Source organism: Polistes fuscatus, unplaced genomic scaffold (assembly GCF_010416935.1).
Source record: "Polistes fuscatus isolate 324 unplaced genomic scaffold, CU_Pfus_HIC Scaffold2, whole genome shotgun sequence".
NCBI lineage: Eukaryota > Metazoa > Arthropoda > Insecta > Hymenoptera > Vespidae > Polistes > Polistes fuscatus.
In genome coordinates this window covers 12,672,191-12,698,702 of record NW_025113096.1, presented here as the reverse complement: position 1 = coordinate 12,698,702, position 26,512 = coordinate 12,672,191, and the positions used below count along the sequence as shown (strand labels likewise).

The following is a 26,512-nucleotide window of genomic DNA, read 5'->3' as shown; positions in this document are numbered from 1 at the left end:
GGGAACATATCTAACGCAATTTTTTTTTCATATTTTTATATACTTTACGTTATAATATTATTATCGCGTTGAACGATTTAACTCCGCGTATTTTTTTTTGTTGTTGTCTATTTCTTTTCATTTAATTATCTATTTTCTTTATATTTTTTTATTATTTGTACGACCGCCAAACGAACCACTTTTCTCATGAACCACATCGTCAGTCTTGTTGCGTTTGCAAATGTATGTATGGAAAAGTGGATTCGCAGCCGTTATTCGTGTACTTTTTAACAGCTTCTCTTACCTCTACTAAACAGCTGTGTGTGATGTATTTATTTATATATATAAAAACCCGGGATTGAAAGGACTAAAGAATAGTCAGAGGCGCATTGAAAGCCCACACAAATTAGAAAACAGTATCAATAATCGTTCTCAATTAATCGCGCATTTATATCTGTATGGACGCGTATATATGTGTGTATATGTTGTGTGAGTTACCGTGTGTGATGCATGTAAAATCTGGACCGGAGAGCTTTAACTCCCTTAAACGACTCCATCGATTTAAATGTTTCTAATCGAATACTCTAATTTTCTTGTTTGTACATAGTAAACGTTATTATTAGGAACGATTCAAGTTAACGATCGAGTCACTTTGAATTCAGCTAACCGGTCCGGATTCAAAAACGGTGATGAGACATGGACCACTCAAGCTGACCTCGAACAAATTAACAATGTTTATTTTATCGCTAATTTATTATGTATACACAGAGAGACATACGCACGTACGATGACGACGACGACGACGACGATATAACGACACAACTTGACGGTCCACATCGCACACATAGATGATATACACAGTTACTGCGTAACGTGTTTACTTTTTTTATTTTTCTTTTTTTCTGTTGTATTTAAGGATTATATAGAAATAATGCACATAAAAGTACGTACACGTTCGTAGAGAACCGAGTTATTAAAATTAATAATTAAGTGCAAGGTGTTACGACTTTGTCCTGCTGTGCCTGTCGCATCTTTTTTTCTTTTTTCTTTTTCCTTTTATTTTTTCGCTTTTTTTCTTTTTTTTATAAAAGGAATGTTGTACCGTACTACAAACATTTACTTCGTATACTCGAAAAGGTATCTACGTATATACGTATAAATTACTATAAGGGATGGGTCGATACAAACTAATATATTTATATATCTCCATTTTTGACGATCTCTTAAATCTACAGATCTATTCGAATTGGCAAGGGAATAAATTTATAAAAACGCGATGTATAGAAATAAACTAACAACGAATGCTATATTATATCTTTACATTATTACTTTGCAAATCTTGCGACATGGTTGCAAAAGATCAGGTTTGATTTTATTCTAAAACTGATAGACACAGCAGGATTATTAAAATCGTTATCTTTGATTATCAGGAATTTGAGATACTATAGGATATGCTCTGTAGGACTGCATGCACTATCCCAATAAGAAGGAAGACACGTGGCAATGTACGAGGGATATTAATAAAGGTTTCCATTAATCCAAACTCCATGCAAAGTTACTCTCTTGACATTTCAGCAATTTATCAGACAGCTCCCGTTTCGACCTCTTCACCGAAGCGGATACTCTTGATGCTAAAGAATTCATTAACATAGAATTTTATAATAAGCAGACAATCAAAAAAGAAAGCAGAGAATAATAATAAAGAATTAGCGTGCTCGTTTAAAGTTAACCAAAAAAACGTGTGTGTGCAGAAATTTATATGTGCGTGCAAGTAAGGTTAACAACTTGCTGAAATTACTATTTCGCTTAATAAACTTTTTTTTCTATGAATTTTATAGTTCCATTGATGTTCTTTAATTTGTTAGATTTAATACGATATATTACTTTATTGAAAAGTTCATTGATAAATGAACATCGATGGAATTTATTAGAGTAAATCAGTACAAGTGCAATTAATAATGTGCCACGAATTTGGAAAGTTGAGTTACCGGACGAAAATGATACTGGAATGTGTACATCTCACCATTAAAATGCATGCGTGCAAAAACAATGGGAAGGTTTCGGCTACACCTGATAAGAAAGAACACCTACGTGTATTTTCTCTCGGACAAACAAGTTAACATTTAAAGGCACTCGTAAAAAATAATTTAATAATAATTAATTCTTTGATTACGGCAAAGATGTGAGTCTCTTAATCACTCGAGCTGCCACTCAAGCCCACGTGATCATGGGACATATTTAAAGGTACGGTCTGTGTATGTGTATATATGTAATGCGGACTGGTGAGCCTTGGCGACGTATCTTTTTCTGTTTTTTTTTTCTTTTTTTTTTTCTTTTTTTTTTTTGTTTAATGGTTGTACTAACACCATGCACAACAGTCAAACTCGTTAAAATCTCACTTAAACGCACTTTGTTAATAACTTATCTTGACCTTCCCGCACCTTGGAGGGAAGAACTTTAGTTAAATGCATTTGCAAGTCCAAGAACTTAGTTATAAATGCTTTCCATAGGAAAAACATTGTTCGCTACACTAATCTTTGTTCACGGATGTTCTATATGGGACAAATATGCAATAGTCCAAAGAACACAGCCCACATTAGAACGATCCAATGCACGGTGTAAATTGGATTCTCACCATCTGTGATCTTTCTGGCAACAAACTTCAGGGTTTCGTCTAGAAGTACCACTGGAATGGAAAACTTCATAACGGTAACCCATTCTTCACCCGTTAAGGGAGTCACTTGGAATACAGACTGAAATAAGCGCAACACGTAATTAGTACGATAGGTAAGTGATCGATAAATCGTTAATTATTTATATCATAAATTATTATTACCGAAAGGACGTCGACGTAAAGAATGACAAAGTGGAGTGTGAAGGAAAGAGCCATGGAGGCGATGAGCCACATGTTGGACCAAGGCGGCATCGAGATGAGTGATTGATTCTCCGATAAACTAAGAAATTATCAACAAATTCGTATATCACGTAATTAATTGGAATTGATTAACACGTTAAGCGCCATGTCAATCATCGGTAACTAGCAGTATACTTTCGATTCGGACTGATTCAATTACTAGTAACTGACATCCTTGCATATTTCTCGTATCGACGGTTTACAGTGACGTGAATGAAATGTTAAACAAAATAGGCTCGGCGCTTAAAGTGTTAAAAAAAAAAATATTTTTCAAATAGAATCACAAATTTACCTATTCATAGCGTTCAACATTTCAATGGTTACAAGTACAGAAAGAGCCATGGTCATTGGATGAGGATCAGCAAAGATTTTGCAATTAACGCCTTTGAACTCGTCTCCACCACCGATACAAGCCAAGTGATGAGTCTAAATTTGATTAAAATGATTTTTTATCAAATAACACCGATCAGAAATATTTCCATTATTTAACTTATTGGTAGTTATATTTACCAATTGATAATAATTCATTTGTGGTCCATTCGGACTATACAAGAACCACCACGCAGCTGATCCTACAGTAGCAGCACCTACATATCCACCAATAGCCAAGTATCGGAAGAATAGCCAACCAGAAATAAGAGATTCATCGGCTTTGCGAGGAGGCTATATGTACACAAAATGATAATTAATCAAATGTACTACAGTTGTTAATATTTATGCAACTATGTTTCTTTCATCGTTTCTATTTTTACCTTGTCCATGATATCCAAGTCAGGTGGATTAAAACCAAGGGCAGTGGCTGGAAGACCGTCAGTGACCAAGTTAACCCAGAGAAGCTGAACTGGAATTAAAGCTTCGGGAAGACCAAGAGCGGCCGTCAAGAATATACTAGAAAGTAAATATTTTCATGTTTAGAAAAATAATATTTTACTTTCAAGATAGTTCTTTTTCAATAAATTTACCTTACGACTTCACCAATATTAGAAGAGATAAGATAACGAATGAATTGTTTCATGTTATTATAAATAGCACGACCTTCTTCAACGGCAGCAACAATAGAAGAGAAATTATCATCTGCCAATACCATCTCTGAGGCCGATTTTGCTACAGCCGTTCCAGAACCCATAGCGATACCAATTTCAGCCTTCTTTAAAGCAGGGGCATCATTCACACCATCACCAGTCTAGAAACGAGAATACAGAATACGATTAAAATACTTATTATTATTTAAAAGACGGTTTATATAAATCTAAACTTGTTATTACCATAGCCGAGATCTCGTTCATACTTTGTAAGTACTCAACGATTTTCGATTTATGAGCTGGTTCTACGCGAGAAAACAGCCTAGCTCTCGCACAAGCTGATTTCTGTTCGGCTGGTGAGAGATCATCGAATTCACGTCCAGAGTAAGATTTTCCAGTCGTATCCTCATCTTCAGAGAAAACACCAATTCGTCGGCAAATAGCTTCAGCGGTGGCTTTGTTATCACCAGTAATAACAATAACACGAATACCAGCAGCACGACACCTGACAATAGAATCGAAGACTTCTTTTCGAGGTGGATCCAACATACCAACGACACCAACGAACGTGAGATCTTTTTCGTAAGTATAGAACTTAGTGGAGTCACCCAGATCCATGTCATCGGGTTTCATCGGATGATCAGCGGTTGCCAAAGCAAGACAACGCAAAGTGTCTCGTCCGGTTCCGTATTGCCTCGTCAAATCCAAAATACGATTTTTCAAAGTCGATGTAAGAGGAACCTTCTGGCTACCAACACGCGCATGCGTGCACCTATCCAATACGCCTTCGGGTGCACCCTTAACAAAAAGTTTCGGTCCAGTTCCAAGCTTGCTAGGTTTCAGAGGTACGCAATACGAGGACATGGATTTACGATCTCGAGAGAACTCCAATGTGAATTCCTTCTTCCATTTCGTTTCAATATCTTGCCTGACAACGATAGCTGAATTACGACGATCGAGTCCACTCTTCGACACACCATAAGGATTCACCTTTTCAGCCAACACGATTAGAGCCGTTTCCGTGGCTTCGCCAACTTTTTCGAAAGCTTGTTTGAACTCGTTAAAGTCAATAGCCGAATCGTTACACATGATACAGATCGTACCAATCTCGTGAAGCGTCTCGAAATCCTGTCCTTTGATCTTTTGTCCTCTCAAGAAGATCTCACCGATCGGTTCGTAAGTCGATCCAGTAATCTCAAACTCATGGAATGAGCTATCGTTGCCCTCAATTTTATCAAAAATAAACATTCTGAAAAAATATTATGTCCATTATTAATTAACCCCACCTAAATACGCTGAATTATTTAAAAACTTGATGAAAAGCATATTATACCGGCTAACGGACATCTGATTCGTAGTCAACGTTCCAGTCTTGTCAGAGCAAATAACAGAAGTACAACCAAGAGTTTCGACAGAAGGCAAGGATCGTACAATAGCATTCTTCTTAGCCATACGCCTAGTACCCAAAGCTAAACAAGTCGTGATAACAGCTGGTAAACCTTCAGGAATGGCAGCGACGGCAAGAGCGACAGCGATCTTGAAGTAGTAAATAGCACCCTTGATCCAGGATCCACCGTGAGCAGGATCATTGAAGTGACCGATGTTGATAGCCCATACAGCAACACAGATGACGGAAATAACCTTGGATAATTGTTCACCAAATTCGTCGAGCTTTTGTTGGAGGGGTGTCTTGATCTCCTCGGTCTCGGACATTTCGGTACGGATTTTACCAATCGCGGTATTTAAACCAGTTCCAATAACAACGCCACGTGCCTTACCAGCTGCTACATTGGTACCAGAGAACAAAATGTTTTTCTTATCCTATAAAAAGAGAAAGAATGAAAAAATACGTGAAAAATTGTTAATCCTTTTAATCCTATATAATAAACTACATTTAAATTTAATTGAACGAACCTGATTGACGGCACGTGGATCGGGAACAGGATCCGTATGTTTAATAACCGAAACAGATTCACCGGTCAGGATAGATTGATCGATCCTGAGAGTGGTCGAGAAGATTTTACTAAGACGAATATCGGCTGGGATCTTATCACCGACAGACACCTCCACAATATCTCCGGGAACGATCTCTTTCGCTCGAATCCTTTGTACACCAGCCTTATCACCTCGAACAACTTTACCCATTTCGGGTTCGTACTCTTTCAACGCTTCGATCGCCGATTCGGCGTTACGTTCTTGCCAGACACCGACCACGGCATTGGCGATAAGGATGAGCAAAATGACGAAAGGTTCGACGAAGGCCGTGAACGCATCCTCGTGCTCCTCAAATAAAGCTAATACCTGATTAAAAGATAACGATTAATATCTATATACAATATACAGCTCCATGCTCTCGCATGAAAATAACAAAGTTTCATGGCTACGTAAAATCGATGATGTATATTTTTAAAATCACCGATACTAGATATATTTATAGCAATCTAGACTCCAGAGTTACCATAGAGGTGGTATATACTAAACGATACTTGGCTGCTACGTACATACATACGATCATCCTAACGTATGATTAAAATTCTATATATCTTTTTCTTTCGATTTCATATATACTTTAACGCGTTATCGAAGCATGCGTATAAAAGATTAATAAATATTATATAACATTAATCGTGTAAGAAACGTTTACACCGATAATAAACTACGTCGGCGGTTCGTTGTCATTTTCCTAATCAAAAAGTAACTCTCAAATTATTACTTCTTCTAAATAATCAACTATTGACTATTTCAAAATATATTATTACTTTATCGTATACGTACAAAAGAGATAATAGCGGCTAATAATAGAATCTTAACTAGGAGGTCGTCGAATTGTTCCAATACAAGTTGCCAGATGGATTTACCTGAAAAAAAATTTCAAGAAAATAATACAAAATTATAATCAATAATCAATTAAAATTATCAAATGAAGAAAGGAAAAAAAACGATAGATTCGGCATCGAAAATTAACAAATTAACAAATTAAGTAGTTATTAGACTTGAATCAAGTAACGGTGGTTGGCTTGTTTCTGCATTGTGCGTAATGTCAATGTAATTATATGTACAGGCTCGAGTGAAATATGCCGCGTGCACTCGCATAATGTTAAACAGAGGACCTGTGCATGACGATGATATATATACATCGCATATATCTGCAGCACATGCATGCTTGCAATATGTGTGACTGTATATACATCTTCGCATGTAACAGAGAGACAAACAAACAGACCGAGAGAGAGTGAGAGAGAAAGAGAAAACACATATGGATGAACACATTCATTAGGTCGAGCATACGCATACGTCGTCACAGCTCGTAATGCATTCGAAGCTTATGAACGTGGAGGAGGAGAACCGTATACGGTTAAAAGCTGTTCCAGTTCGATAACGACGCGCTCCATCACTCACATGTTTCTCCAAATATACCCCCCGCCCCCCCCCAACAACCCCTCTGACACAAACGTTTCAACCACGTGCTGCAACTCGAGCGGAAAATTAACGCGACGCACCAATGCCGTAAAGAAAAAAAAAACTCCTTGATCTTTGCCAATTCATTGACCTTGACATTTCAACAATCCTTGTTTCCCATATCAGGATAATTAAACTCAATGGTTTCATTATAATTTTCTTATTCGCGACGATAATTATAATAGTGGTTTAATTGTAAGTCAAAAAAATTGACAACATTCATTTGGTGACTTATTTTATGATAAATTGTAATATCAATTTTTGTCAATGTTTTTATTTAGCTCACTGTCATAGTTACCGACATATTTATCAATACGATATACTACAATGGTATCACGATTATGATTATCTTTACTTTTTTTTTTAAACTAAAATTGAGATCTTATGACATACATAGAAAAAAGTCACGATGATGTCACAAACAAGTCGCAATTGACTTCTGTGTTTTTATTTTCGCTCGTATTATCGATCTATAATACATAAATACATATCTAGCGTTACTTTGTACAATCCGTCAATTCGCGAAATGATAAGTTAAATCCTGAAATATAACTATACTGATTTGCTTAAAGATGAAAGAAAGCAGAATTGCATACTTTACTAAGTAATATACGAATTTACAAGAAATGAGTAGTTTAGGTGCGAAAATTGTATCCGTAAATTAGATCCGATAAAACAGCACAACTAACAAAACATTGTTTTTCAAAGCATAAGAAGAGATAAGAACGGATAACTACGAGCATTACTGTAGAAAGAAAAGCAGAATTTAAAAACGGATTCAATTGCAATCTCATACTTTAATTACTCACCTTTCCTAAATTTATATATTACTTCATTATTTCTTAAAACTACTACTTTTAGTGTTTAATAAAATTCTTTTTATATACTTTCCCAAAAACGTCGAGTTATTTCGAGTAAAAACTAGGGTTTCTACGATTTAACTGAATTATACAATTAAACGCTGACACGTAAATACCTATACAAATCTTTTCGTCATAATACACAAACTACTGATATCTCGATATACACATTAGAATTGAAATCAATGTAAAATATGTAATTTTCCTGTTCGAGATGTGTATGACGAGTATACTCGTCATGTAAAACTACTATATTTGATGCTATTCAATTACTTTTTATATTTAAATTATACATCAAAGTGAATAAATATGGTAATAAATTTCTAATCATATTTTTGAAATTTGAATGAACTAATATTAATATATTAAAAATATATTTATCGTATAATCCTAATAATATATATTTAATTATATTAATATAAAATATTTAAATAACACAAACGGAAACTATTTTTTTGCAGTATATTCATAGCAGTAACAAGAAAAATATTGCTATTCCTTCGTAACAAATATATTCCTTATGCACAGCTCTAACGGATCAATAAATAACATTAGAACAAAGTTACTAATAAGTTTCATGACGTTTTCTTACTTTATTTCCAGATGTTTAGAAAAAATCGGAAATACGTGCGGAATCGGGAAGCCTCAACAATTTCGCGCATACCGTAATCTTTAAGAGAACCTACGACTGCCCGGATCCGGCATTACGAGTTTCCTCTTCGTGTATACTACGTGCGTCATAATTGGCAACAGCAAAATAGGAACTTCGACGACGTCAGTAAATTGCGTCAACGAAAAGGATCGACGGAGTTTCTTTTTTTCTTTTATTCTTTTCTCTCTACTCGTGCGAAGTATACGATCGAAGATATATATCTTCCTTCTTTATTTTTTAAAAAGAGAAACACAATCGTTCGGATCAGTTTCATAGCTTTAACTAGCGCGTGTCATGAATTTAACACTTTTACGTTTTCTCGTTTGATTTTCCAACCGTGGTAACTATTATCTTATTGGAAAAATTATAAATCGTTTATAATTATTATTAATATTAATAATATTATTAATTTAATATTATAAAATTAAAATAATAATATTATTTTAATTAATAATAAATTAAAAGTAATATTATTAAAAATATTATTATTATTAATATTATTATTATTATTATTATATTATTATAATTATTATATTATAAAATAATATATATGTACTTATAAACTTAAAGAGGATGAAAAAAATCTAATCGCATTCCACGAGTTTCTTAATTCGTTCATTTGATTAATTCCTAAGGAAAAATATATTCCTTTGATATAACAAATGTATTAATTAAATAAACAAACGTATTCATTTCTGATGAATTTTGTTTCCATTAATATTTGATTAAACCGAAATAAATATCTGAATTCTCAAGATGCCGATTCGATATCGTTTAATCTTACTACCTTCCACGAATATTTTCATTATAATAAATAATATTTTATTGATGTGACTTACCCTCCTCGGCTGGCAATTCTGAAACAGAAATAAAATATTTTCTTAATAATCGTTTTAAAAATGTAAGAAGATTCGAGTTAATTCACCGAGTAACGTCAGTTTCTATTTATGCAATCACAAACCACTATACCGCCCCATCAACTACCGGCAAACCAGCAACCGGAGAAAATCTAAAACTTCCCCTTTAAGATGGCCCACTTGCCGCGGGAGATTGCCCGGGAGCCCAAAGCAAGAATTCCGAATGGTGTAATCCCTGCAGCAGCACGGAAATATACGAAGAAAAGGATTGAAAAACGTTTCGCGTATTCAACGCCGTCGAGAATTCGCGAAACGAACAAGGAAGAAAAAAAAACAAAAGGAAGAAAAAGAAAACAAAAAGAAAAATTACTCGATGGTTTTTTTTTTTACAGTCAACCATCTTTTTTTACAGTTCTAATGCCAACCATCCCATGAATTAGGGACGAGTGTTTTTCTTCGCAATGTTGCCTAAATGTTTTGTTTTCCTTTCCAAATTTTTTTCACTCGAGAATTTAAGAAGCAAAAAAACAATGTGTTTATTCGCCAATAACGAAAGAATTAATTTAATGAATCCTATTAAAAAATTTTCTATGTTCAAACATTTCAAGGACAAATCGCTTACGTTACACATATCTCGCAAAATGATTTATTATTTTTTCAAGAATATTCAAGTTTTTTCGCGAGATCAATTCTGTAAGAAATATTTTTTTTTATCATACATTATATTGCGCCGGCTTGTGATCAAACGTTAGAATATTTAAAATAAATTCTACGTACGTATGTAGGTGTATATACATGAATATCTTCGAAGAGATAAAAAAAAAAATATAGAAAATTTCAAATTCAACTCGAGACTAAAATACGCTAAAAATACACTGATATTAAAAAAATTCAATAACAATGTTGTTTGCTTAACCTAAGAGAAATAATATTTAATTATAGAATGAGAAAAAAGAGCGAAATCATGAAAATGAGAGAGAGAGAGAGAAAAAGAAAAGGAAACATAATACATAAATTCAATATACGTAAACACATTTCATGAAATGCAATAATCATCCATACGTAAGTAAAATATATGTCTAATAATGTAATAGCGTGTGGGAGTAATTAGAATTTTTTATAATACACACTCATATACAGAGGCACACATATACACAAAGAAAAATAAAAACGTGTAGAAAGGACATAGGTTTTCCTTGAATGGTTGAAGACTGACGTGCACGATAAGTATGTGTTTATAACGCTTATTGTTACTTTAGAAAGCTTCTACCTTAAAGGAAAATATGTTGCACGCTTTTCCTTCAGCTTATTAAGCTCGAAGGATAACGAGATTATTGGAACGCGTCGGAAAAGGAAGAAGAGAATCGTTTTATCGATATTTCTTTTATACGTATATATATATATATATACATAAGAAAATTATAAACGTTACTAATATATTAAGTTAACCTAAAAACAAATATTTCTAACAATAAGAATAATTCAAGTTCGTTCGTTCGGGGACGATCAAATAAAATACTCACACGTAAAACGGGCAGAGCGATCATCCAAAGAGATACGAAGGTAATAACGACAATATTAACCGTAGATATTTTTATCGGCTACCCTACCTACCTACCAACGAACAGTTTCTTTACTTCTATAACGCTTCTACTACGTGGGCAGATTATAAAAACTTCATAGCCAGCGTATATACACAAACTCGCGTATGTACACACATATTAAGTATACTATGTAAGTGTGTGTATATATACGTCCTTGTACGTTTTAGTTACGAGAAATACTTATCATTTTTAAAATGAAATTTTAGTTACACGATATGTCGAGTACTCACACACTAACTTATGAGATATAACTTAACTATAGCATATAGAAAATATTTTGTTGAAAGGAATGAATAAAGGAAGAGAAATAGAATACACGATTGTAGCTTCGATTGGTTCGAAATTTGCGTCAATAAACTATATCCGATATCCACGGAGAACAAACGATATTTAGTCATGGATAGACACGGTAGTTATTAGATTAATCGAATCCGACAAATCCTGAGAATTCTATCGAGTGTCCTATAGAAATATTCATATACATCTATTCCCTGATTTACGCGGTTTTCAAAATAATTTTGCAAAACTATACAGCTAATTTTTAATTCCATTCGATTCAAAACTAGCATTAAATTTAAACAAACAAAAATTTTCCCCTTTTTGTATGCACGCGTAAACCATTTTTATGTGAATTAACGTAATAATTCTCAGTAATTGTTTAAAAGTAGAAAGGTGTGTATCGTTGTGCTTTCTCTAATCGAAATTTTGTGTATAACTTTATATTTACTTATTAGTGATACAAAATTATAGTTTCTGTAATATTTTGATAATTGACATTTTATAAACTTTATCATGCTGGAAAAAATGAAAAAAAAGTTTTGCATTTAGAAACTGAAATTAACATTTTAAATCGTCTATGTAGCGAAGTAAAAGTAACAAAGGTTGTTAAATTATATTTCACGAGTTAAACCGTATTAAAAATTATAAGTAATAATAAAAACTTCATTAGAAAAAGTATAGTAATTGAAACTTGTAAGAGTAAACTTATAATTAAATTTAATTAAATATGTAACTAAATTATATACATTTTGATTTGTTTTCAATTTAAACGATATTCTAAGAAACTGATCTAATGTGTAAATAGAGAGATAGGTATAGATGCATATGTGAATAAGTAAAAGAACAAGAGTTAACCAGGACTGTGGACTGATTCGTTATGGAAAAGATCGATCGGTAGTCTCTCATACAATATGACGATACACAAAACGTTATGCTATACGAGAACAATAAATGTGTATGTGTATGTGTATTGCGTAGGTAAAAAAAATGCGAGCTTTGTCGCGAAGAAAATTCATGCAAGAATTCTCGTGATTTTCTATACATCAGTCATCGTATGATACGATCGGTGAAAAGTTTGTTCGTGTGTTATTTTAACAACCTTCGAAGACTCTTCTACCCTACTTCCTTTTCCATTTACATTTTACAAGAAACTTATGATGACAACTTTCCACACACACACACTCGATAGTACGCATCTTCTCGGTAGGTATAACTTACGTACTTTCCTTTTTCTTTTCTATACACATATGGAATTCTTTCAACAATTTCCGCGTTAACTCAACCAACACCGAAGCTCTTCTTAGTACTATTCTTTTAAAGTATTAAAAAGCTTGATATTCGATCGTATTGCGTTTGTAAGTCCGACGACGTGGAGAACATTGACTTTTCTTTTTCTTTTTTTTCTAATTTTATTTTTCAAAAACGTTTAATTATAATGAAGAATTATTATTTTTCGATTTAAATCGAATATCGAGGAAATTTCGGCAATGATGTAATATTAAAAATGGCAACAACAAAAATGAAATACTACGAGATTAGATTTCATAAATTCGACTAAAAAATTTAAAAAAAAAAATTATTAAACAAACAGCGTTGCACCTTGCAATCTTAAAGAGTGACCTTAAATCGAGTTAACCTCGTTCAGCGCGTTAACTCTTAACGCAATTCCAGCATCAACGCGTTGCTAAGATTGATTAGTACGTAAATACATACGTACGTATATATATATACGTACTTTTGTCATCTGCTTTTATATTACATTAGTATGTAACACGAATGTGAATTAATATAACGGGACGTATACGACTATGTATTAAAAAGTGGCTCATTTCCAATAACCGTTACGTTCGCAAAAATTCAAATTCAGATATTTGTGCAATATATTTGACGAGACGAATCTAATCCAGAATGTGAAAAAAGTAAAACAAGTTATTTATCATAGATCATAAAAAAAAAAAACAACTGAAAACTGTCAATCAAATATCTCAACGAGGAATGAGAAATGACAATTCCATTTCAATTCCTGAAAAATAAAATCTTGATGGATTATAGAAACAGATGTCATATATGGCCGGTAAATAAAACTGAATCTAACACAACGGTCAAATTGGACTAATTTGTATACCATTTTTTACATGCACTTTTATCACATAGCTTTTAAAATTAAATGTCATAGAAAATTAGAAAATTAGTGGTATTTTTTTTAAATTATTACAATCGATTCAAGAAAAAAATTATCTGAATGTGGTATGACCAATTAAAAGTGGAATGAGCAATTTTATTACACTGTTTGAAGGATACGTTATCTTTCATTGCAAAAGTGTAAGCAAACCGTACAATTTTTTGTCGCACAGTATAATTTGTTAACTATAGAAGAAAGGATTACAGAATAAAAATTCTTCTAAAATGTTTTCTTTGTACTTCGAGTTACTGTAGTGTTAATTTTGAAGAAACAAATAAACCAGTAATACTTGGACTTATATTTTCTGCTTCGTATTAAACGTATTATTTTGTAACGAATATTTAACCATAAAAATATGAAGGAATTCATAACATATGACGTTAGCAGAAAAAATAAAAAACATATATTGAAAACATCATTTCAATGAGCAGAAACTTTTTCAAATTGAAGATAACGTAGAAAAAAATGATAACCTATTTGACACAATCGATGTGTTAAGAGTTTTCCGACAAGGATAAAGAGGAAATTATTTTGATTAAAATAAAAGAAAAAAAAATTTTGTGTCATCAATTTGTTAAGGTTCTTTCAACTGTAAATTAACAATAAGTCGAAGAATTGAAAAAATTGCCTTATGATTAATTTTATATTACAATTATTTACATTACAAAATAAATTTTAAAATCAACTAATATCTGATAAGTTAATTGACTCGGACTCATATATAAATTCTTCAACAGAAGTAACTTGTATTATTCAAAAAGTCGTCGGGTAAGCATTTCTTCGAAGTTCGGAAGTTTAAGAAATTGACCTACATTTTAAATATTTTTTTATTTCTAACTTATTAAATTGCAAATAATCCAATTATAATATAATTTTTGCGTTAATTTTTTTAATTAAATATGATCAAAATCGATTATATTTTGATAACTTTATTTTTTTGTTTCTTTAAGTACTGAAAATACTTCTTTTTGTAAAAAAAATAAAAAGAAACGTTAAGTTAAATATTTCTACCAAGTAGAAATTTTTCAAACAAAGTTAAAATAATGTTAATAATTTTAAAAATTGTGTATTATTTAAAAATACCGCCATTTAAAAATCGAAAGTTGTATTGAATTGAAATTATTTGTAAAATTTTATTAACAATTAATTTAATATTGGTGTAAGTTTCTAATCAATCTTATCTATTTATTTTAATGATAAAGTGATTATTAGATACCTGAATTAATGTTACGAATAATTATCTATTACATTTTTGGATATATTGAAAGTTAAAGGAACTTCCAACGGAAGAGAACAATAGACTTTAATCGTCGGAATAGAAAATGATCGAAACAAATATCCATTAGTCAGTTTACCATAGCAAAGATCGCATGCACGTCTTCTTCCTACAGAACATTTACTTTTTCTCTTTTTGTCTTTATTTTTGTGTCTCATGCACAACATTCTAATTATAAGAGCAATAAACTCGTGAATGAAAATAAACAAAATGTAATTGAGTAAATGTAATTAGTCAGTGTAAAGACACGTCAAATTAACCAGTGCAAAGGTAAAAAATGAATTTTAACAGATTAGTGATACAAATCACTAAAAAGAAAAGAAGCAAAAAAATTAAAATATGCATACATTATTATCTTTCAATTAAAATTCATCATTTTCTTTGCAAATAGAATTTATTCAAAATATTTTTAATATTTAATTTGTTCAGTTCTTGTTGGTCAGTTCATAAATATTTTTAATATTTAATTTGGTCAGTTCTTATTAAATAATTCACAAAAATTAAATGTTAACTCGCTTTCGACATATCACATTTACGAATTATAGTAATTTTCTCTATCGCAAACTTGAACAATATAAAAGACATAAACCACGTCAAAGTCTATTTCTACTTGAGTTCTTATCGATACTTATCGAGGGACGATTTTCAAATAAGAATCTCGAATAAATTCTCAAGAGTTTTCTCAAAGAAATATCAAAGGTAAAGAGTTACTTAATTAACTTTCTCGTTTCGTTCAACTAACTCAGAGTTCGATCGATATATCACAAATTTAGATATTACATTGAAACGTTCAATTTCTTTGGAAAAATACTTGCTTCCTGAACAGAAAAAGAAAAAAGAAAAAAAAAAAGTTAAGTGGCGTATAACGGAAAATTGAAAGTACAGTTCATTGGAAAATAAACGAAGTAAAATATCTTGTAAATTGTTTTTTTTTTCTTGCTTTCTCTTTTTGAATTTATAAGAAGAAAAGGCGCGAAAGCTTCTTATTTTTTTTTTCTTGGCAATTATTTAAAAGTGTCCTTTGATAAATGAAATTAACTACGAAAATAAAAAGATCGTGCATTAGCGGCACACGCTTACGTACTTAACATCGAAAGGTGTTCTAACGTTTCAGGGTCACATTTCTACATCGTTAGATCTATCGAACGTAAATAGAACTAGTAATCGCTAAACTCTGCTCGGGTCCTAGAAAACAGTTTCGATAAGAAACGATCTGAGCTTTTAAAACGAACGAACAACGAACTTTTTTCTCATTCGAAAAAGAATATTCCATTCGTAATAATAAATCATCGTGGCTAATCTTAGACGCGTGATTGAAAACGTCGAATCTTTTTATTCTTCTTCATCTTTCTTTTTCTTTTTATATTTTCTTTTCGTTTAAACAATAGATTCAGAGCTTCTCGACATTCATTCTCGAATAATTGTAAACTTGGCACTGTTTCAATCGAATAGCACAGATCTCTAACGATTGAAGATGAATAAACTTTCTCTGTATTTAGATATTATTTGGAAAATATATTTCTGGTAGAGAATAATTCAAATAATTCAAATCGGTATAAGTTGATAAATTTTTAAATTGATATCAACAAAAAGTACGATACTTTTCCTATATTTTCGTTTCACGGAAAATCGAGTTTCATCTGATACACTAAATTATTATTTATTATACATTATACTATACCATGATAATAAATATACATAAATATTAGTATTATTAATAATACATATATAGAGAGAGCTGTTGTTATATGTGTAATTATTATTTCATAATTACACTATATTATATTATATTATTATATATATAATAATATATAATAATAAACTATATTAAATAATAAACTATAATATAGTTTATATATTATTATAATATATTATATATATATATATTATTAAATCATAATTATTAAAAAAAAAGTGTATCGATTGATATTTAATATTTATTTCATTAATAAAAAATGACCCAAATAAAAAATAATAATGACAAATAAACTTTTATTTTACATTAAATGTCAAATTGATGCTTGCGGTAAAATTAGATGTATCATCGTAGTACTTCAAAAGAAAACTATTAACATTTTGTTATTCTTCTAGCGAAAAACACGAAGCATGAAAATTCAATCATCTCGTCACCTTCGATCATGATCACGATCATCCATCATCAACATTACTATCGTGAAGATCTAATGTGACCAGACTATTCTGAATGCGTCAATCATCGACCACCGTTAATTACGTTCCTAACCGCGACCGCAATCATGCGGACCATCTATATTTACCTTTTCGCGAACGGATTTCATCTCACCAAGTGCCGAACATTCGTATACCCTTCCTATACATTTGATAATCAACAACAATTAATGATAATCGACCCAATATTGTGTCATTAACGATTGCGACGATTGAGAAAAAGGAAAATGAAAAATAAATGGAGAAAAAAAAAATATAAATTTATTCTAATTGAACGAAACCATAAATTGTACATCAGATATGATACTAGAGAACCTTTATTAAAACGAGCGAACAAAACGGAAGGTATAAATAATCAAGATTATTCGTTTTGGAATGAACATATATATACACACTCGAAAGAAAGAACAAATAAATAGAAAACAGTAGGAAGAATTTCGTCAACTTTTTGATAAATTAGTTAATTAAATTGCTACACGATATACGAATACGAAGTATAGATTAATCAAGTATATGATTATCGCGACTGATTGAATGATAAATAATGAATATGTTTTGATAATAAAAAAAAATAAAAAAATAAAAAGTAGAGGAAAAAAAATTACAAAAATTAGTCGTAAATATATATTTATGCCTCTTTCGTAAGTTATACCGCAAATTAAAATTGCAAATTAACCGCGAATAATCTATGCAAATTATAGTCAAGAATTGAAATATTATGTACAAATTGGAAATTTATTTTTTGTGTTGTTCAAAAAAAAATTGTTTTCAAATTATAAAAGAATAAAATATTATAAATGTTTCTTTTTTTTTTGGAAAAATAATTCCTTCTATTTCTACTTCATTTTTTTTATGTGCCAATTATAGTCAAGAATTGAAATATTATGTACAAATTGGAAATCTATTTTTTGTGTTGTTCAAAAAAAAATATTTTGTTTAAATTATAAAAGAATAAAATATTATAAATGTTTCTTTTTTATTTTTTGAAAAATAATTCCTTCTATTTCTACTTCATTTTTTTATGTGCCAATTATAGTCAAGAATTGAAATATTATGTACAAATTGGAAATCTATTTTTTGTGTTGTTCAAAAAAAAATATTTTGTTTAAATTATAAAAGAATAAAATATTATAAATGTTTCTTTTTTTTTTTTTGAAAAATAATTCCTTCTATTTCTACTTCATTTTTTTATGTGCCAATTATAGTCAAGAATTGAAATATTATGTACAAATTGGAAATCTATTTTTTGTGTTGTTCAAAAAAAAATTTTTTTTAAATTATAAAAGAATAAAATATTATAAATGTTTCTTTTTTTTTTTTTTGAAAAATAATTCCTTCCATTTCTACTTCATTTTTTATTCAAATAAGATACATATCTATCTTACTTAAAATTGAAATATATCGTCGAAATATATACGATATATTATGTCCTGAATTACATGCATAGAATTTAATATGATTCGATCAAATACTCATGCATGAAAATAAGAAGTTTTCGAAATTTACGAGTGGAAGCTTACCCCACCGCACAGATTACGCCACTACAAATTTCAACGTATATATATATATATTCTTTTCATATCGAAGATAAAAAATCCTCGATCTCGAGAAAAACCATTTTTTAGATATTTTTATAAACATCCGTTAAGAAAAAGAAAAGAACTGTACGTACGTCTTTTTTTTTTTTAACAAACGATCGATTCATCAGAGAGTATCTTTCATCGTGCGATTTAAATCTCAAATACGAGATGGGAAAGAGAAAGGGGGGGGAAGAAGAAGAAGACGAGGAGATAGAAATAGAGATAAAGATAAAAAGCAAAAAAAAACAAGAATGTTCGAATTCGTATTTTCTTTTAAACCACTGTATTTTTCTTTTTTAAATACCAAAGTCAAAATCGTCTATTCGAAGACAGTGAAGAATATCACTCGTTAAAACAAAACAAAACAAAAAAAAACAGAGAGAAAGACAGATGTAGAAAGAGAGAGAGAGAGAGAGAGAGAGGGAAAAAAAGAGAGAGAAAAAAAAAAAGATTTTCTCCACTCATCGAGACGATTTTAAAATCGGAGTAGTCCGTGCTTCCACGCGTCGCGACCATAAATTCTACTGATTATTTATCATAGCTTCCTGAAGTAAGATCGAGAAGAACGTGCGATATTTGAAGTTGACTAAGCAGCGGTTAGATGGTATTATGCAAAAATAAACCGTATGGAGAGCCACGTGCGGAGGTAGAACCATCCTGAATGAATTTTGTTCCAAGTTGCGAATCTTCTGAGAACTATGTTTAAAAAAAAAAATATATATATATATATATATATATACAAGAAAAATATATTGACACAGAATAGATTTTGTTTGTAACATCCTTTGTAAATCTATAAAAAAAGTACGAGTCTTCGTTCAATTTTTTTTTTTGTAAAGTATTCCACTGAAGTTTAAAATTTATATATATTTTAAACCATAGAGATTAAAAATGCAAAAAAGCTTAGAATAAAAAAAAAATAAAATAAAAGTCCGTTGCACTGAAAACTATATTTATTCTCCATGGATTGCAGAATATATTTTGATATTTTTAAAACACATCGAAAAATATATAAATTCCTCAAAAATTAAATTTAAAATAAAATAGTCATAACTTGTAGATATTCACAGAAGATACGTATGTAAGCATACATAAGACTTTCATCATATTTCTAGATATAACAATACTTTTGAAAATATCGTTATCAACAATCACGCTGGGCTCATTTTGGTCGAAGAATTTTTCTCCCCTAACAATTTCACCCCTCTCTCTATTTCTATTTCTATATCTCTGTCTCTCTCTGTCATATAAACCTTCGAAGAGGAACTTTATACGCCACGTCACTATAGACATTTTCAACAGACGTCTGCGAAAGCTCAGTGACATCACAAAGAAGTAAATAGTAGGGATAAACGTAAGTGCGTGGCGTAAATGCTGACGTTATTTCATCGTCACATTAGTGTTTCGATAAAATAACATTTTGCCGCGCTCTTCGACTCGTTCGATCAAATAGATTCGCGATATTTGATTGAGTCATCGAATTATTGCATACGAAGAGAAAAGAGAAGTGAAAGAACGAGAGAGGAAGGAGTGGGTGGAGAGGGTGGACAAAATGACGCGGCATCCGATTGAAAATTTATAAGCGTATACTATCATATGAAAACATTACGGCTGTAAGATGTTTTTTGGCACCTTTTCTTTTAAATTCAAAATTCGAATTTATCTCCTTGGTAATTTATGCAGAATCTTGAAAATATTTTAAAAAGCTAATAAAATAAAATTTATTGAAATTCGTTTAATTCATTGATGTCAATAAATAAAAGTTAAAATTTAGATAACAAATTTTATTTGTAAAAAAAATAAATTTTTGCTAATTTAATTCCTTTTATTTCTAAGAAAAAAATAAAAATAAGGATAATTTTCTTTTTTCTTGTTTTTTAACAAAATGTTGATAATAAATAAAAATCTTGTCTAAAATTGTAAAAACTTTCGTTTAAATATTCGCATCGCATTTTAATGTCCACGAAACTACTGGATTTGACAAATTTTTAAAATTAAAACGCTACGCGCCTGATTTAACCAGTCAATCATTTAGAGAAAAGAAAAATCAATTTTATTGCTTGGACTATTTTCCTGTGAAATATATTGCGCGCCATTCGAGATTTATATTAATGTTTGACGCTTAAATAATCCGTATTTCAAAAGAAAATATAATTTAGTTTAGGAAATAGCCGTACTAATGGATAGGAAAGCAGATTTTACATTAAATGTAAATATAGAGAAAAATAATCTAATTAATTGAATATAAGATAATTATTTCTGGTTTTAATATGTTTCAATTTAAATGAACTATATTTTCAAAACACTAGGGTTATTTATTTGCTTAAATAAACTGCCGGTAAGTAATTTTGATTTTAAATTGCACATAGAAACTAGTGTTACTAGCATACATTTCATGTAACGGTATAATTTAATCTAAATTAAAATAACTTACCGTTGAGACCATACTTCTCCTGATTCCTCTTTACTTGGTCTAGAGACAATCCTTTCTCTCCGTCCACATTGAAATAATTTAATACCTCCTCAACGGTCTTCGCATGGCCGTCCTCCATGATTGCGTCTTTATTTCAACACTGCTTATTGTATCCTCACAATGTTTATACCGTTCATTCACGCAAACAAATTCTGAAATTGACAAAAAACAAAATATATTTAACATTAAGCGCTTAATCGCTTAAATCTCACTCAAATATGTTTTAACTTTGCTGTGCGGAATAAACTCATTATTATTATTAAAGCAATAATAGTAAAAACAATAATACATTCAGCAGTTATTTACAGAAAGCGAGTAAAGGAAAAAGTAATTATCGATGACAAGATAATGTTAGAAGTTTAATACAATTAAACAAAAATATGTATTTAATTTTATAAGAATAAAAAATAAAACAAACGATAATTCAAATGTAATACAATATATTGTATATTGCTATTAAATAAGTAAGGACCTTGTAATTAATTTACATATTGCTATGTCTTTAAAATGAAATAAATAACTCAGTAAAAAAAAGATAAAAAGAGGAACAAGCAAAGAAAGGTAAAACTTACCGAACCATAATATATAGTAATAGTAGAAAATGAGAAAAAAAATAAAGAAAATAATAAGGAGTATAAACGCGTGCACACACCTCACAACGGTGCCTAGACGCCTTCAGTCCAGGTTAGAAAGACCTCGGGAGAAGGAAGTCTTCGATTACGAAGCAGTTTAAATGGCTTAATTTGCTCTTTAATTTTCTTCCCCGTTTCGAGTGGATTTTTGGATATGAAGAAAAAAAACTGATAACCATAAACTAGTTCAGGTATTCGTTGACGACGTGTCACGACAAAATCACGTTACGGTTTTACGAGTATTTAGGTTAGCAAGGAACAGGAGGAAAAAAGACAGAACTTGATTACGAGAAGAAAGAAAGAGAAGGAAAGGGACAGAAAGAGAGAGAGAAAGAGGAAAAGAGGGAGCGACACAAACGATTCACAGTTCACTCGAAGGCACGAGAGAAAAAGATAAAGAATATATTTGTCTTCTTCAAAATCAAATAATATCACGAATTAGGAAACTTAGTTCTCTGATTAACCAGTCTCGTATCACGAGGCACAGCCACTAAAATCCGAAGTGCACGTCATTTTCTTCTTGACAAGTACGGACCCGAATTGCTAACCAAACCTCCGCTTCCGTCTAACTAAAAGTGACGAGAACGGCGAATCATCGCGCGTGCTAATAGCGCCATCTGGCGGAATGCGTCGATTATAAATCGACACGCACATCTAATGTACGGCGGATTTTACGGATGAGAGTTCCTTTTTGCGGTTAAATATTATCGTTGGTATATTAAAATTCGTCGAAATTCATTAAATGAAGATACAAATAGTTTATTAAGACTTTTGGAATGCGAATTTTTCGTGAATAAAATTAATAGGTATTGGGATCGTAATATCACGACGCAGGAAAACAGATACGAAACGAAAAGTAAAGAGCATGTGGAGCAACGCCATTGGCTAAAACGGCGTGATGGAGTATGACGCATTCGGCTATTTTCAGGCTTCTGCTAGGCTATTTCCTTGGCGCGTATTTTAAGACGTTCACAGGACATTGCTGTATTGTAGTTATGTAATCATTATACAGCGAGGGCTTCAAATTTCTCTTTTCTTTATCAGACTCTCGTAAGCATAAATTAATATAGGATATTACAAATATTTTTTCATATTTTGGATTAATATTTATTACTCATTAAAGACAAGAAAGGAACGCATATGGTTAGTTACGATATGTAAAATAGCAAAGCATAAATATGACGCCTGCCTATTATGTAACATATGATCGAGTTAAATCGGTTTGGCGTTTAACCTACATCTTTAAATTATCATTCTTGATAATTTTTTTGCTCACGTGAATTCAAATAATAGCTAAAGTAATTAAGAATAGTTATTAATTTTATCTTTTCTTAAGTCATATGTATATACATATATCAGAACTGATAAGATTTATCGAAATAGAAGAGAAATCTAAATCTCATAATCAGTGATCACAAGAAGTAATATATTTAGTTGAAAATAATAATTTGTAATTTATTGAGAGAGAGAGAGAGAGAGAGAGAAAGAGAATCGATTATTAAACAGAGGCCATCCGCAATTTTATTTCTTTTCCTGAAGAATCTTATTGTAGAAAAAACATCGAGTTCTTTTATCGATGTTAACGAAGATCCTAGTGTCATTAAATCGTTGCAAGTTCAAGGACGATACAGATCGAATTTAAAATTCGAATCAAGTTCAAAGGTCTCGTCTAGCGAGCCAAGGTTAGCTCTAAACTTAAGCATCAATAGGAAAGCAATGCAATGAGGTTAATCGGGGTTACGGTCATTGAATCAGTGACACAAAACTATCCGCCGCATATCTAAGCACTGCCTAATCAATCTGGAATCTCTCATTTCTCAGTTGATATTCAACATATCGAAAGTTTTTTAAACTTTTCTTTACCTTAAATTCCCGACTCTTATCAACCCGATGGTTTCTTAATAATAAAAAAATTGATACGAGATTGATTCGATGTGCTTATAACAGATTCAAACTACAATAATTGCAAATTAATGTCAAGAGAGAAAATCCAAAATATAATTCGACAGTTCCTCGAGAAAAAAAAAAACAAATTAGAAAAACAGTGAGACGAAAGAAAAAAATAAGTTCCGTGGACTGACCCTTGCAACACTATTGTTCTGGGCTATCCTGTTTAACGAGAAAAATGACGCGCAGTAGTACATATCAGGATATAAACCGGCCCAATGAACTTGCCTTCCGGAGAACTCGTACGGAAAATGCACGCTAAGGATGATCGTGAAGAGACCGTTTGCGCGAAACTGGGAGATACTTTGGAAACAGTCTGAAAAGGACCGTTCAGACAAGTGGCTCTCCCTCGTACGCCCGGGAAGCGACTAGTCGGCCAAATCGCGCGTGCCCGAGCGAACGCTTTTAGCACTCGTCTCCGACGACTTCCTAATTATTTTGGCAGAGATGCTTGTCAGCTTCTCTCTCTTACTCTTCGATACATACGCACGCACGCACACGCACGCACACGCACATACACGCATATTTATGGTCTCTCTTCCTTTTCCTCGCACACGTACACCTACATTCTCTCTCTTTCTCTCTCTCTCTCCCTCGTGAACTCATCCTCTCTTTGTTCTATCTTACAGCTGTTCAGTGATTATTAAACGCATCACAATTTCAAGATTTCTCGTCTTTGTTTTACAGGTCCCAGTCTTCTTTGTGTATATATGTCTATCTTTCTCTTTCTAAGCTTATATCATACCTCGTGATAGAATGATAGAATTAACCTAGATTAATATTAGCTTATTTTCAAAGTTCGTAGAAAATTTTACTAAACGCATAACAGATGTGATATAATTTTTTTTAATATATAGTTATTAATAATGTAAAATTATAATCTATTTATATATATACATACGCGTGTATATATATATGTATATACATATATTTATAAAATTATGTAGAAATATCGTTTCGATCTTTTCGAACAACCCAATAGTAATGGTTCTATTTGAAGACGAGATGCAACATGGTCGACGAGCTATAAAGATAGGAAGAACGGCGGTGTTTGTTGGCAAACAAGCAGAGGTCGTGTTTATATGTAACATGCACATAACACGCAGACGCTTCTAATGAGGTAATTCAAAGTGATCAAATCACTGATATATCGTATGGATTCTCGGAGAGAGGAAAATCTTTCGTTTGAAGAAACAGCTATAATAATAAGAAAGGAAAAGAAAGAAAGAAAGAAAGTAAAAGACGAGTAAGAAACAAAATAGAAAGACGAATAAGCAAAATCTTTCAATCTCTTAGCCCCGATTCAAGTCCCAACTATATTTAGAACTCACACATTATATATAAAGTCCAGGTTCGAAAACTTCTAACTTAATGATGCGTGTCCGATATTTTCACTTTTCTTAATCCCGCGAATGTCCTGATAAATTTGTCTGAATTCTTGGCTCCCGTACGCTTTACCACAGGTTATTCAACGACTCTTTCGAAAATCACTCGAATGCATTCGACCACGCAACAGGACAGGATATATCAATCATTTTTCATTATCTCCAAATAAATGTCTTTTACCTAGCAAGTAAATATTATTAAATTTCGTATTCTCTTAGAATTATTATTCGAGATGATTTCCACTAAAGCGACTAATGTCTCTCATATTTTTTTCATAGTCTTGTTAAGGGAGAAACTGTTACATAATTAACGCTGAGATAAAAAGATTAGTTGAAATTTAGACACGTGCGCTTGATTCACGAGTTATTCGGCATGTGTTAACGAAAGATCGAATTCACTCAACTTTTCCTAAATGTTGATCTGTTTCGAAAGGATCGATTTTGTAATCACATCACTGTTAATCTTTCCTTAGATGGTAAAATCGAAAGAGAATATGAAAGAAGCAAAGTAACATAGCTTATGAGAAAATTAATTGGCGAAAATCATTGACGATGGTTTATCGTTTGTGTTGGGTTTGTTGTTAATTGACATTTTAGGATTCTCACGCTCTTATTTTGTAAATCCACAAAAAACACGATCCACGCTGAGGCCAGTCCTGGTTTAGCTTTGTCTCTTTCATCGTCACAGCACTACTTTTCATCGATATCTTCCGACTTTTTGTGTTAAATCTTTCCTTTCATATATCTCATTCTCTCTCTCTCTCTCTCTCTCTCTTTCTCTCTCTCTCTTTCTATCTCTCTTTTGTCACTTCGCGAGTATCACAAAAGCACTGTTATATATATGTCGTGTCACCAAATTGACTTACCAATGTCTTCTCTTCCGATCGGTCCGTTATCTTTACGACTTAATCACCAGCACAGCAGACTCTAGTTAATTACACACTTGTGCCCAACACCGATAATAATCTTCTTGATATTCTTCCTCCTTCGTAATTTTCCAAATAGAATACGATGAGAATGAAATAACGTTTCACGATAATCGCAAAAATTTCAGGTACAACGAAATGGCGGGAATTACTCCTCCCTATGCATGGTTGTTTACGCGCGTTTCACTCGAAATTCTTACATTTAAGGACAACGAAGAAACATTCAAAAGGCTACGCCTGCGCTGCTAAACGAAACGAAGCGCCGAGAGTCTCCGAAAATCGTTTAAATAGTCCATCA

General features: G+C 31.6%; 1 protein-coding gene across 5 annotated transcripts in view; it reads right to left on the bottom strand.

The window, feature by feature from the left end:
* Positions 1-26,469, bottom strand: part of LOC122517084 (calcium-transporting ATPase sarcoplasmic/endoplasmic reticulum type) — a 32,618-nt gene extending 6,149 nt beyond the window's left edge. Inside the window, exons 1-14 of one of the 5 annotated variants that reach the window (XM_043635422.1) lie at positions 26,155-26,469; positions 21,286-21,476; positions 9,726-9,743; positions 6,691-6,773; positions 5,830-6,216; positions 5,249-5,736; positions 4,159-5,164; positions 3,856-4,076; positions 3,646-3,781; positions 3,404-3,556; positions 3,186-3,319; positions 2,816-2,933; positions 2,615-2,732; positions 714-1,610 (exon numbers count right to left, since the gene is read on the bottom strand). In XM_043635422.1, coding sequence (XP_043491357.1) covers positions 1,513-1,610; positions 2,615-2,732; positions 2,816-2,933; positions 3,186-3,319; positions 3,404-3,556; positions 3,646-3,781; positions 3,856-4,076; positions 4,159-5,164; positions 5,249-5,736; positions 5,830-6,216; positions 6,691-6,773; positions 9,726-9,743; positions 21,286-21,403 — 3,078 coding nt within the window. In that variant the 5' untranslated portion in view covers positions 21,404-21,476; positions 26,155-26,469 and the 3' untranslated portion in view covers positions 714-1,512. Of the gene's footprint in view, positions 1-713; positions 1,611-2,152; positions 2,733-2,815; positions 2,934-3,185; positions 3,320-3,403; positions 3,557-3,645; positions 3,782-3,855; positions 4,077-4,158; positions 5,165-5,248; positions 5,737-5,829; positions 6,217-6,690; positions 6,774-9,725; positions 9,744-21,285; positions 21,477-21,976; positions 22,526-24,037; positions 24,125-26,154 lie in introns of those variants that run through there. The other 4 variants (XM_043635423.1, XM_043635421.1, XR_006303731.1 and 1 more) reach the window with 4 other exon arrangements.
* Between the last annotated feature and the right edge of the window lie 43 nt (positions 26,470-26,512).